The sequence below is a fragment of the Hipposideros armiger genome, unplaced genomic scaffold, assembly GCF_001890085.2.
Source record: "Hipposideros armiger isolate ML-2016 unplaced genomic scaffold, ASM189008v1 scaffold_101, whole genome shotgun sequence".
Lineage (NCBI taxonomy): Eukaryota > Metazoa > Chordata > Mammalia > Chiroptera > Hipposideridae > Hipposideros > Hipposideros armiger.
This window is the reverse complement of record NW_017731451.1, coordinates 2,816,938-2,831,608: the sequence shown is the minus strand read 5'-3', so window position 1 is coordinate 2,831,608 and position 14,671 is coordinate 2,816,938. Positions and strand designations below refer to the sequence as shown.

Below are 14,671 nucleotides of genomic sequence, written 5' to 3'. Positions count from 1 at the left end.
CAGGAGGAGCCCAATGATGGTGCCAACTTGGGCCAGTGAAGCAATGTCCTCCACAACTAGACTGAAGAACAAAACGACAGCAACTTGTCTGTTCCTCTTCTCCCAATTCCCCAATAAAAATCTTTAAAAAAAAACAAAAAGAAGAGATAGTGGGAGGCTACGTTCATCTTGGACCCTCAATAATTACATAAATTAACAATAGTAACAATATGACTGAAGATATTGGCAACATGAACAAAAGTGGTATATAATAGAAACAACTTAATCTTGATTCAGATATATCATAAAGAGTATTTAAAATATATGTATGTCATTTTCAAACACTTAAGAAAATGAAGTTCTTTTTAAAAATTATAAAAATTTACCATTTTAGAAATAAATATCATTTTAAAAGTGATAATTATAATACTTTTAAAGTGCTGATATGATGACAACCTTCTTAATTTGGCATCATGTCTTAGTGAGTCTGCATCTGTAATCCTTAAGGGAGACACCGTGTTAAATACTAGTAGATCTAAGACCAATAGTCATTAATGTAAACAAATTTCTCCATGTGCAACATCAGCTAGTCTGTGAATTTTCTTAATAAGTCCATAATTATGAATAGTTTTCACACTGACATACTTACAAATACAGAGTCACAGTCAGAAAAGTAGCAAGCGGTCAGGTAACAAATGTTATACACATGATAATTATTCAGAGTGACACAAGGGGAAGAGAACTCTGATTATTACCTGGGCTTGTCTGGTACATCAGAAGGATTACTGCAAAATGGTTCCTGGTAAATAGTTTCTGAAAGGTCATGATCAAACAAAGTTGCCATAATTTCTTCCCTACTTGGTGGGGACATAAGTGGTTTCAGAATGTGAGCAGTTCGAGGGGTGAAACTGCCATTTTTAGATTGTGAGTGAGAGCTGGTAGACCTTGGTGAGCTATCAGGAGTTGGTGTCAATATATCATTATTTCTTGAAACATACAATTCTAAATCTTCAGAGGCTGCGTCCACAAGTTCACCATCAGGGGAGGATAGTATTGTAGTAAAAGAGGTATTGGCTGAGTCGAGAGACTGTTCCATTTCCTTTCTGGTATGACCCTGAATCCAGTCTGAAGTGCCGGGCTGAGAGAGGCTGAAGAACACTTCTTTGCTTACAGAACTCCTATTCAATCTGGATTTTTCATTTAGACAGTCCTCTGCCTGCTGGACACAGAAAGAATCCATTATTGAATTAGACCGAGCTGTTAGAGGATGAAAGCTGTTTTTCCACTGGTTGTGGTGATGGCTCTCATTGCTCTCTAGGGATGATTTCTCAAACAGTTCCGGACTCAGTGTACCAGATTTAAGCCATGAGGTTGAGTCTGAGGTCAGATGTTTGTCTTCATCACACTTCTGGTTATCGTGACTTAAAAACTCAGTTTTGTCGATTGTTTGCCCTGGGAAAAGATCCTGGACTGCATCACTTAGAAATTTCTGAGGCAAATTCTGATCAGCAGGGACAAACTGACTTCCAGAATAAAAGCTACAAAATCCAGTTTGACCGATTGTATTAATATCGAAATTGTAATTGTGTTCAGGAGACAAGCTATCTTCAAGTGAATAACAACTTTCAAAACCTGGATCTGAAAAAAAGATGGGACTGTCATCCGACTGGGAGTTCTCCAACTGGCCAGAGTTTTGTAAAATTAGGGAGTCTACTTTAAGTTTGGGGATTTTTTCTTTAGGTTTTATACTTCTGGGGGCTCGAGGTTTTCTTGGAGATGTTACTGATCGTGTTCGTTTAATTGTCTTGTTATGCTCAAGGGAAACAGAAATATTTTTGTTTGGTTGATGTTTAGTAGATAACGGGTCTTGCATAATATTTGCATTTTGTGCTTTCTGCTGTCTTTTCTGTAACAATTCTTTTAGAACTGCCAGTCCAGACTGTCCTTCACCAAATGCTGACGGTGTTGACACACTTTGATTTTTACACTGGGAAAGTGCTTTGGTTTGTGAAATTGCTTCTGCCAATGACCTCTGTCTTACCCTTTCAGGTTTAAAATTTGACATACCTAAAATAAAGCCCCTTTGTTTCTGCTCCCATGCTATTTGTTTGATTGGACTTCTCAAGGAAGTTACAAAGCAATTATTAGGCATCTGGCTTTCCTCTGAAGCTGCATTTCCTGGAGAACAAGTTTCGCTGTGCTTTGACTGTTCTGCCATGCACACAATCTGCTGTGGACTGTCTTTGCAATGCAAAAAATTAGGGGCATACGCCGGGTCAGCCTTTGATTCTAGGGAATTATGAAATTCATTTAACTTTCCGATAGATGACAAATAGTTCTTTTGTATATTTGCATTCTCTTCTGTCTTTGGAGACATTACACCTGAAGATATCTGTGTATTCTGTGCTACCTGAGACAAATGGTTGGAAAGGTCAAATATACTTTTTTGATTCAAGGTTGATTCCTTTAGAGTAAACATAGCACTTTGACTATGAGACCTCTGAACATTAATTTTTGAGATTCCAGGTCCCAAAGAGTTACAAACAACGGATGAATGCAAATCATCTCGGGAACCGGGGAATGTCTGCAAATCTACAGGTTTCTTGCTTTCTAAGAAAGAAGAAAAGCAGCCGGATAAATTCTGTTGTGCATGAATTCCAGTGGTTTGGGGGGCAGAAATAGGATGATCCATAGCAGAGCCCACTAGTGACACATCTTTCTGTTTAAAAAGTAGTTGAGAGCCTCCAGAACTATTTGAGGTCTCAGACACATGCTCATGTTTCAGCACAAACTTAACTTCAGCACCAGACTGAGATTTTATTTTTTCATCTTTAAGTGTTATATGCTTTCTCGATGTAACTTTCTCATTTGTTTTTTGTTTCTGTTTTGCCCTCGGTTTCTTTTTTCCATCATCAGCTAGTTTATTTGTCTGATTTCGTTTGTTCCTTTTCTTAGTAACTGCAGAGGGATTAACAAGCTTTGTTTTGGATTTCTTCACCTGTGCTCTTGCTCGGCTATTTTTTTCTATACGGGAGTTAACAGTCTTGCTATTACATGCATTAGGACCCTTAAAAATCATTGCTTCTTTATTTGCAGCAGCCATAATTTCTTCAGCTCTTGGATCTGTGGGAGACCAGCAGCGAGGTGGAGAGGAATTTATGGGACTTGTGCTTCTCTCAGAAAGAAAACCTAGTTTAGACATTACATCACTATAATTCAAGTCACAGTCTTCGGTTTCAGCATTATAAGATGGTGTAGGAGGAGAAAGAATAGCATGTGATCGTTTTTTCCTGAAAGACAAAGTTCTTTTAATATTTTCACTATTTGTCCTTTGATGCTTACCAGCTTTTTTCTTAGCAGACTTATGCTTCGTTTTTCTTCTGTGACTTTTCTTTGGTGTTAGTGGATAAATGGGATATTTGGTTGCAGGGGAGTCAGGAACTTTTGGCCAAAAATCCTTCAAAGGTGCAAGCTTTTTATATAGTTCCATTTTTTCCTCTGTTAATAGTACTTGTTTTTCTTTAGAGTCTATTTTTCCTAGCTTCACAAGCATATTTTTTCTCCCTCTAAATCTATTAATAATGATATACTTTATGATGACAGGGGGCAGCTTTTTAGACATTTTTCTTCGTTTTCGAGATTTGAGAGTTCCATCTAAACTTTCACCAATTTCCATAGGATGAGGTAGGCTAATTTTTGAGTTGTGTGTTACAAAACTTGACTCACTATCTTCAGTCTCATAGTTTACCTTGCGTTTGGCTCTAAGTGTGTATTTATTTCCATATAATCCAAAGGACTGCTCAGTTTCTAAGGTTCCATCTCCAAAATGACAGTCTATAAAACTGTCTGCAGGTGTTTTATTTTCAAAAGCTCCACGGGTGACTTTAATTAAATCGCTGGCCAATACATTATTCTTCTCAGAATTACTATTGCAAGGATTATTTTGTATACAATTATCTTTTGTGGATCCACTCTCACTAGTTTTGGTAGAAGTCTCTTGATGACCTACAAGTTTCTTTTTATTCATTTTTAACCGAGACTGTTTATTACTGGGTTGTAGCTTGTATGTGACAGGAGAGAGTTTTTGTGGTCTACTGAGACAATTAGAAAGAACGACACTGGGAAAAAACATATAATGTGCTGCTTGCTGGCTGAGGCTTGGCTTTTCTGTTTTATGCTCTTGAAATTCTTCATATCTAATTTTAAGTTTATTTAGTCCGCTTTCATCAGCAATGCTATCAAGAGAATGTACCATAGTTCTATTAGCCCCTGAGCAAGACAGCAATTCACAATTTTCTGTTAACGATGAAGGGAATAAACTATTCAGAGTTGTGCCATTTCCTTTTTCATTTCCTTCACAAGATATTTTATTTTTTGAATGACTTAAGTCAGAAAAGTTGAAAGAACTTTTGCTCAATGTACTTTCGCTAGTGTGACGGTTCATATGTATAAAAGGGGCATCCTTATCAATTTTTCTGATGTTTGTATACTTTCTACTTGGTGCTTGTCTTGTAACAGATGGAATATCTTCTTCATAGTCAAAAATACTACTTTCACAGGAAGATACTGGGAGGATATCTTTCTTAGTGCTTTCTTTATGAGCATTTTCTGAATGGACAGTACTGCTTAAAGATCCAGGGTATTTCATAGAGTAAGTGCTTTCATTTGTAAAAGAAGCAGCTGAATGATCTAGACCTTTTTCTATGTTGTTTGGCTGTGATAGGTCTTCAATTAAATCTTCCTTGTTCAAAACATGGGAAGAAAGGGCACTTGTGTGTTTACACTGAAAGGTAATCTTAGCAGAAGATGGGGGTTCTAATGTAGCAGCATCTTTGTGAAAGATGGAAGGTTTTACTGATAGCTTGCTTGTTGCAATCACAGAAGAGTGTGTTCTAGAATTTTCATTGTTCAGTGGATTGTCTGAAAAGGGGGAGAAAAGATTTTATTTCACTTCCACTCTTAATTTTAAAAATATTCTCCCATACCATGATACTATCACCATCGAAGAAATTATAGGAAATTGTTTGTATGTTTAATATGGTTATCTCAACAAAATGATTATGCCTATCACTGGGATAATGACTCAATCTAAATAAACAAGTGTTAGTTACATTTAATTATTAGTCATTATTTTAAACACATTCTTTTGATCAGAAATAGATTATATTAATATTCAATGCTTTTTAAGAGAATAAAGAAAAAAGTACTGTCACCTTGAAAAATTTTCACAAAATAATATGTTTTCTATTTTTACTTCAAATAAGCTGAGCATATTTCTTAGTGTCTTATGCTACAATACTTAAATGTTAACATTATAAACTGTTTAAAATTTATGAAGCTTTAAATCAGTGATTAACAAACATTATCCTCTTAAAAATGAGAAAGAATCATATATCTACAATCTCTCGAAAGAAAAAATACTGGAGGACAAAATACTGAAGGACAAAATACTGAAGGACAAGGTATAGCTGGTAGCCAATAAGAAATACTGGAGGACAATCTATTACAGTAGTGTTATAGACTCAATCAGCTAACTATATAGGAAATATAATTATAACTTCAAAATCAAATATATTTTAGCCTCTAAATTATGAAATGCTTACAGTAGAAATGCTTACAGACTTGTTTACTTACCACTGTTTTCATCTGCAGTTCCATCTAACTGAGGTATAGAAAGATTGGCTAGAAACAAACTATTACTCCATTCCATTTCTTCCTCTGAAGATGAATCATCTTCTTCGGATGAGCTTCTGTGAGTGTTTCGGCACAGTGATCTAGAGAATATGAAGATTCACTAGTGAGTACGATCATTAGGAAAAAGCATGTCAGTCTCAAATAACTTGCCTAATTTGATGCTATAGTAGTAAAATTTAACAAAGAAGATCTGAAAATCACAACTTTAAAAAGCAGCTTTAGTACCATGTCCTACAAAAACTTATTGTAAATAGATTTTATAATCCCTTTGATATGAGCTAGAAGACACGATCATTACTATACTCAAAGCTTTACAATATCCTGGATCATATCTAATCATGTTCTTATATTCTCTCCTTATCCTATCATTAGATATATACATATAACAGTTTGGGTGAGAGAGAACCCAGTAATTTCTAAAAAGGTGGCATCTGACATATTTTTAAGAAGTCCCCATAAACACACAATCACTACATTATGAATTGGAAAAAAAAACAAAACAAAAAGGTAAGCAAAGGAGTATTTAGGTCAGGGCTGAACAAAAAATAACAGGGATCAGAGAGGGGCTAGGAAGTAGTGAGGTGTTGAGTGAACCCAGCAGTGGCTATAAAGTAGGGTTACTAAGAAATGCAGATGGACTGTTAAGTCCAGGTGGATACTCTCTAAGTTTTAACTTACACAGATTTAAATTTTGTTTTTTACTAGATCCTAGCTTGACACTTTTCCTTCTACCTGGCTAGGCAAACTTTCTTTGTAGTCATACCTAATTAACTTATTCTCTTGTTTAGAAAACTTAAAAATATCCCTTTATCATACATTAAACAGTTCCTCCATTAAACCTTTTCAAAATCACAATTTGTGCTAAAATCATTCAAGAGCTGAAAGAGTTACAGGTCATTTGGGCCAACTTTCTATCCAATGCAAAACCTTACTTTTAACAGATTTGACACAAGCTCTGCTTTTACATTCTCAGCATAAGGGGCTTACTGTCTTATAGGGTAATCTTTTTCATTGTTAATGGCTCCAATTGTTAGTCATTTTCTTCCTACATTACACAAAAACCTTCTTTCCAACTTCCATACATTCCTCCTGCTTTTTGTCCTCTGGAGCTATATAGCAGCAGGTCTATGCCATTTTCCACATGATAACCTTTAAAATATTTGAACGCATTTATCATTTGTCCCATAATTCCTCTCTAATTAGGCCAAACATTATTTTTTTCTACTGTTTTTTAAAAGTGACACAATTCACAGATCCTTCAAGCTTTGTTCCTCTTCTTTCCTTTTACTTTCTCAATATTCTTAAAATATGGTACATTCTCAGGGCAGAATATAACATCCAATACACAGGTAGAATTAAATGACTCCTTTTCTAGACACTATAGTTCTGTTATTTAATCTCTCTAATATACATTTATGAAATGTTTAGGGGTTTATTTTCCCCAGGTTAACCTGCGCATGGTTTTCACAGAACTGGTCCAGTCAAAGAACACACAAGCATTAATTAATCAAGAGATAAACCATGCCTATTATTTTAAACAGGCTGACATTACTGGTAACAAGTAGATAGCGACTTTAAACTAATAATAAAAAATAAAAATAAAATAAAAAGAATTTTATACTGCATATTTGAATGCATATCAGGTATAAAAGTATAAACTAAACAAGATATAATCTAAGAAGCTGTAGAAGCAATACTAATGATATGTTGAAGGTGAAATCAAGGGGTAATACCAAAATAAAACAATGAGAGAATAATGAAGAAAAAATGCAGATAAGTAAAACGCCACAAAATCAAATACAAATATCAAACAGTCAACAAACTTTGCTAAAATATGAAAGAAGTAATCTAACTTATTATAGAAAGACTTAAATAATCAAATAAATACTATAATTAATTATTCTATTAATAAAATCCAAAATCTGTTAGAATAATAAATGTTACCCAAGGTATAGCTGGTAGCCAATAATAAAATTCACTATTTTGGCAATCATTACAACACTAAAGACTTATTGTGCTTTTAATAAAGTAATACCCATGGTTTTCCCACAGAAACTGTGAAGCCCAAAATGAACTGAAGGTCTAGCTAGTCTATAATTGTGAAGCTAACTGGTTGACCCTAAACATATCACTCTATACTTTAGCATCACTTATTTACTTTCAAGATATTTTTGAATCTATATTCTGTCATCCAATGAGTTACCAATGTCCAATATTTATGACCATTTCAATCCAATCTAGCATGATACTTGGCACACAGCAAGCATTTAAGTGGTTTTTGAATGCAAAATAATGTAAATTCTCTGTGAATCCACCTAATCTGTCATTATTGCCATGTTTCCTTATCCACACGAATGTTATGTAAGACTTTGTTAAATGTCTGCCTGAAATTAACACTCAATACGATTATTACATTCCCTTAAGTAACCATATTTTAAAAGGATATAAAGACAGCAAAGCATGGCTTGAGTTCACAAAGGGTCCTGATATTCTCTGCTTCATTCTAAGTGCCCACAAAGTGTTAATTATCATAATTACCACCCCCTAGCAGAATAGGACTGGAAGCAAGGAAACCAGTTACAAAGTGAATCACAGTATTCTAGATAAATGGTAAGGAAGGCCTAAACTAGGACATTACCTTAGGAAGAAAGGGGATAGGAGGATAGAACCTCTGTTAAAGGATAGAAGCTTTGGAAACAGAGCTGAATGATAGGGCTTAAGGACAAAGAGATACGGATGTAAAGGAAGGCAAATCAAATATGACATTGAAATTGTAAATTTCTAGAAGCTGGGGTAGAAAGTGGTGCCATTACGGAAATAAGGAACAGAGAAACAAGAACAATCCATGTTATAGCATTCATCTAGGCTTGCCCACACTCCAAAGGAGGGTGACGGGATTGAGGCATTTCCCAATAGGATATTTCATGAAAACATTTATAAAGTTTATAGAAAAATAAAATGCACAATTTATAGAACAGCTACAAAGATTAGGAAATATTAGCAAAAGACATTTGATGACACTGTTGAGAGTCAAATCGATCAATTAATCAAACACTGATTCTGTCTGGAGTAGGTAAAATCAGGTCTTTGAAGGTCAAGGAGCTGAGTCTTTGAAGGGTTTATCATTGGACACCAAAGGGAACTGAGTATGTGAAACTAGGAAGAAAGTAAGAAATATTTTGCAGATTCGGAATTTCCTACTCATAGAATGAAGATGGAATCTTTGTTGAAGCATACTTAAAAAGGGGGTTCTGAATTATACCCAAATAACAGGAAAAGTGATCAGAAATTTTATTTTTTATATTAGGAAGTGTTGGGAAACTAGAGAACTAAAGAAATATTACATGTATACATTATATGTGTGTGTGTGTGTGTGTGTGTGTGTGTGTGTGTGTAATGTGTAAACAGAGGGTGCCAAAAAATGTATACAAGTGGACACTTTGGTCAACTTTGCTCAAACAGTAATTTGCCATCATCAGAAGTGTCTGGATGCTGATGGTAACTGCTTTGAGCACCTCATGTAAATGCAGAAATAAAACGTGACTTGTATTCATCTTTTACCAGTAAGTATATACTGAGTATTACAGTTTTAATACAGTTTTCCTTTCTTAAAATGTGTATACATTTTTTTGGCACCCTCTGTGTGTGTGTGTGTGTGTGTGTGTGTGTGTGTGTGCATGTATGTATTTCAATATAACACATGGATTAACCTCTTTCACCTTTCAACAATGGCTTTGGGGGGTGAAAATGTAAAACACAGACTTTAGATGTTTTAATATTGCCTACAGAAGTTTAAAGGAGAGGCATACTCAGTGTCAGGCTCAGAGGCCTGATTTTTTCTACACACAGAGCATACAGCTCAGGGACAGACTCAAACCAATCAAGCTCACAAAATACTGATTTAGAAAAGGACAGTGCCATCTTATTCAATTACCTTGAGAAATGAACCATAATACCGGCAGTGTCTGCTTCTGAGACTCATTTATTTACTTATTTTTAACACTTAAATCATTCAGTCTAATCAGAAACAGAAGCCATTCCTTGTTTTTAAGTTGACTCCACAACTGTTGCTCCAACCCATAACAGTTTAACTCTCAGAGGGCATTCTTTTTTTCCAAGTTCCAGGATACAGAGGCACGTCTACTTTGCCCCATTTACTATCCACACATATTAATAATACATATATAAATAGATGATTTCTAAAAGTTAGGTTTATGGGGAGGGGAAACTGGAAGGTGGTCAAAAGGTACAAACTTCCAGCTATAAGGTAAGTAAGTACTAGGGATGTAACATACAACATGACGACTATAGTTACCACTGCTATGATATATTAAAGTAACGGAAATAACGAAAGTTACCTCTTTTTGGCACAATGTTCTTCAATATTGCTGTCCCATCTCTGAGACATAACCAAACTAAGCTCCATTTCTTCTTTTTCAACCTGTGGTTCATTTTCTTCATCATCACTATTGTGGGGACAACATGGCGATGGCATCCTGTTTCTTTCCCTCTGATATCCATCATTTTCCAAACCAGCAAGAAGATGTACCAGAGCCTCATCAGGACTACTGTCCACTATAAAACAAGTGAAGCATTACCAACAAATAACTGAAGTTTTCTAAACAATTCAACAATTCAGACCAATTAGAAAACAACAACAAAATCAAAGCTGTTGACACATGCTGAAAGAATACAGCTGGTACAAAGACTTATATGTGTTAATATAGCTCTTCCATCCAAGTTTTATCTTTGGACCATCTGCATTACAGTGATTTTGTGTCCTTATTAAAAAGAAGATTCCCAGACCCCATCCCTTATCTATTAAATCAGAATTTCTGAAGTAGGACCCAGGAATTTGCATTTTAACAAGCTGCCAAACCTCTTACTGCACAATTAAGCTTGAGGAGCACTAAACCATTATAGCCACAAGTGTTCAACATTACGAGTATATATAACATACGTAATAAATATATGAATCAACGCTAAGAAAATGCCTTAGAAACAATACATGTGAACACCTTATCCCTTACTAAAACTTTATTTAGCTCACAGGATAGTCAATCAAAACCTGTAGTTGAATAATACAAGAGAGCTTTAAAAGTGGTTAATGATATACATTATTTAAAATACTTTGAAGACCACAATGAGATACCACTTCATATGCACTAGGGTTGCTAAAATCAAAGACATAATAACAAGTGCTGGTAAAGATGTGAAGAAACTGGCAACCTCAAACACTGCGGTCAGAATGTAAAATGATGCAGTTGCTTTGGAAAAACTTTTGGCAGTTGCTCCAAATGTTAAACATAGAGTGTTACAATATGACCCAGCAATTCTACTCTTAGGTATATGCTCAAGAGAATTGAAAACATATGTCCTCACAAAAACCTATACATGAATAATCATAGCAGCATTATTCATAACAGACAAAAAAAAAAGACAACACCAATATCCATCAACTGAAGAATGAATAAATTAAATATGGCATATCGGTATCATGAATTATTCAGCAGTAAAAAGGAATAAAGTATGATACGTGCTACAACATGGATGAACCTTAAAAACATTATGCTAAGTAAATGATGCCAGAAAAAAAAGGTTACATGATTCCTTTTTATATGAAATGCCCCAAATAGGTTAATCAAGAGAAAATAGGTTAGTGGTTGCCAGGGGCTGAGAGGAGGGAAGAATGGGGAGTGAGTGCGAATGGGTAAGGAATTTCTTTTTGGGGTGATGAAAATGTCCTGGAATTAGATGGTGGTAATAGTTGCATAAGTCCATGAATATATTAAAAACCACTGAACTGTACATGTTAGAAGGCAAAATTTATATCTCAAGAAGGTGAATTATCTCAATAAAAGCTATTTTTAAAATAATCATGAAGATGGTTTGTTCAATCTAGTACACAATCTTTTTCTCTGTAAAATGAGATAATGTATTCCCCATTTACTAAAATATCAAGTTTCAGGGGTTTTTTTTTGATATTAAAGAAATTGGTTCAATCATGCTATCAGATATAAAACAAAAATATAGATATTTGATTAGGGCCATTTTGGCAAAAATCCATTTCTTAAACCTAGAATTGCAATACATTTATTTTTCCTGCCTCTTAAAAAAATATTAGCAAATAATATTTTATATATTTGACACTCAGATCTTTGACTAACATTTAGACTGCATTTTGTAAACTTGGGCAAGGTAAAATTATACCTGCTGATGATACATTATATTTCTCTAATGTAATGAAATAAGGATATGCCTCTCTCCCTCTCTTTTTCAATTCCTTAACTTTCTCTAAGTTCCTCTCTTTTATAACTGTTTATTATTTTTATAACTAGAATGTAATTTAGGGAGATATATATATATATATATATGTGTGTGTGTGTGTATACATATATATGTGTGTGTGTGTGTGTGTGTGTGTGTGTATATATATATATATATTCAGATGGAGAAATAAAACATTTTAGATTTAAACTTCAAATTAATTTTTAATGTGGTCTTTGGATCATTTCTTTATGCATATGCCATTCACTTAAAAAAGAAAACTGTTCCCTACACCTACCTAAAATGTTCTTGAAATATGACTGTGTACAATAATTTTGGTTTTGTTCCTAGTCAGTCAATTTGTGTTTCATTCAAAGAAAATGCAGGTAACAGAGAGAGGACCCTGTAGAGAACTATGATCACGTTTGATGCTATATCTTATTTAATACAATAAGAACGAAAAAACAGAAAGTGAGCAAGGAAAGAAACATAAAATCACTATACTAAGAAAAATAAGGGGCATGAAGTTTAATGATATCTCATTTTGCAATAAAATTTTAAATACATTTTGCAAAAGATGTCGTTTAAATTATTGAAATGAAAACTAGCAAATGGCATGTAGAGATGCACGGACACTCAGAAATAACAGTCATGTTCTACACTAGCCAAAAATTAATTGCTTAAAAAGGAATTGTCCAGGTAAATTTCTGATACTCACCAGAAAAGTTAATTATGGCTATTTTATTAATGTACTTAAATTTGAAGAATTTTAATTCAAAATAAGCACATTTTTCCCCTAAAGCATATGGTTTTCCTCCAACCAAAGTGAAGTTTAAAAAAAGGTAATTATTTTCTTTCACATTGTTTTTTAGAAAAAGCTGTGCAGAAAATAAAAAACAAAGCTACTTCATTTAACGCAAGGTTTCGTTTTTATACTAAACAGAGAAAGGATTTATTGAACATGCAACATTAACCTCTTCAAATCAAAGGAAAAAAATACCCTCTTCACATATCAACTTTCATTGACTTAAAACACTGAAAATTTCTTGGTACAATTGTTACTTACAGAAAACTGGTGACTCACTCAGTCTTTGGGTCAAAGGCTGAAAAGTCTGACTAGATTCCATGAGGTTCAAAATTGCTTCTTCATTAATAAGAGCTTCCTCCACTTTATGTCTCATGTGACCTTAAGATGACAAAGAATACAAAAACATTAAAGCAATGGCCTAAATTTGTTTAGAATTTGTGTAAATTAGGAAGCATTACAACATAAACCTATTTAAAATTTTGACGTGTTAGTGATATATGTTAAATAAAAACATAATAAAACTTAAGAAAAGCCACAGAAATATCTAAGCAGTCAAATGGGGATAATTTAAAAACGAAATACCTTGAATCACGAAATATTTACAATCTCTTTAGCCTTTTCAATCCTACCTGGTTTGTACAGATAGTTTATATTACTCTGATACAAATCAATGCACATTAAAATATACGAAAGGAAAAGACAAACTGTCTCATTTGAATAATAAAATTCTTTATTCTCTACAGCTTAAAATTACAAATAAATTCATTTTACAATAATTTTATATTTCTCAGGAAGTTTTCACTTCATGATCTAAAATTGTAAGTCCTTCAACATGTGCTTTTAATAGAAATTCTAATGTACAGAGGGATTAAATAGTTTAAGAACAAAGATAAAATGAAACAATCTCGTTAAAGGGAGAGACAGAATAAAAGCACATAGTAGTAAGGGAAAAAATATTATATGGCAAAAAATGGCAGGCAGTTATAAGAGCTAACTGGAAAACTTGTATTTTCTGCTTCTAGTATTCAGACTTAAAACTAAAGAAATTCATATATATATATATATATATATATATATATATATATATATATATATATAGAGAGAGAGAGAGAGAGAGAGAGAGAGAGAGAGAGAGAGTGTCAGTCACGGGACGTGGAGTATAGTGTGGGAGTGGAGTCAAGGGAATTGTAATAGATATGTATGACATTGGGGGTGGAAGTGGGGCGGTGGAGAGAGGTTGTCACCTCGAAGGGTAAAAAGTGTAACTATTGTACTGTGTTGTACAGCTGAAACTAATTCTAAAAAATGTGTACTTCACAATAAAAAATAATTTTAAAAAAATGAACAAACAAAAAACTGTGAAAAATAGCTCATCCCCAAAACAAGACAATTGAGAGGATCAATAAAAATAAAAGCTGGTTCTCTGCATCTAATATGATAGACAAGACTGGCAAGAATGATCAAAATAAAATAGAAGGCATAAATAAATTATGTTAGAAATAAAACGGAAAATACCAAAAAGTATAACAGATGTTAAATATTATGAACTTTATGCCAAAAACAGGGCAAAATCAGATAAAGTGGATAATTTCTTAGGAAAAATATGAAATAAAACCCAATTCAAACAGAAATAGAAAGCTTGAGCACACCTATAATCATGAAAATTGAATTAGTAGTTTAAAATCCATTCTCTTCACCTACCACCCCCCCAATACTAAAATCCATCCACAAAAAAACAGACTAATTCTGGATGGTTTTACAGTGAGATCTATCAAACCTCCAAGATATATATTATACTATTCTAATAAAAATTGTTGAAAAAAGAGAGAAAGCTCCACAACTCATTTAATGGGGCAAACTGTGGATCTTTTTCCATCATTACATTTAAAAAAATGTATGAGGATGGGAAAAGAAGTAATAAAA

At 33.8% G+C, this 14,671-nt stretch overlaps 1 protein-coding gene across 1 annotated transcript in view; it reads right to left on the bottom strand.

The window, feature by feature from the left end:
- The window catches only part of REV3L (REV3 like, DNA directed polymerase zeta catalytic subunit), a 161,108-nt gene that overhangs the window by 68,629 nt on the left and 77,808 nt on the right, over window positions 1-14,671 (bottom strand). Inside the window, exons 10-13 of the mRNA XM_019646344.1 lie at window positions 13,007-13,126; window positions 10,032-10,248; window positions 5,614-5,753; window positions 735-4,899 (exon numbers count right to left, since the gene is read on the bottom strand). Of these exons, the coding sequence (XP_019501889.1) occupies window positions 735-4,899; window positions 5,614-5,753; window positions 10,032-10,248; window positions 13,007-13,126 (4,642 nt within the window). The remainder of the gene's footprint in view (window positions 1-734; window positions 4,900-5,613; window positions 5,754-10,031; window positions 10,249-13,006; window positions 13,127-14,671) is intronic.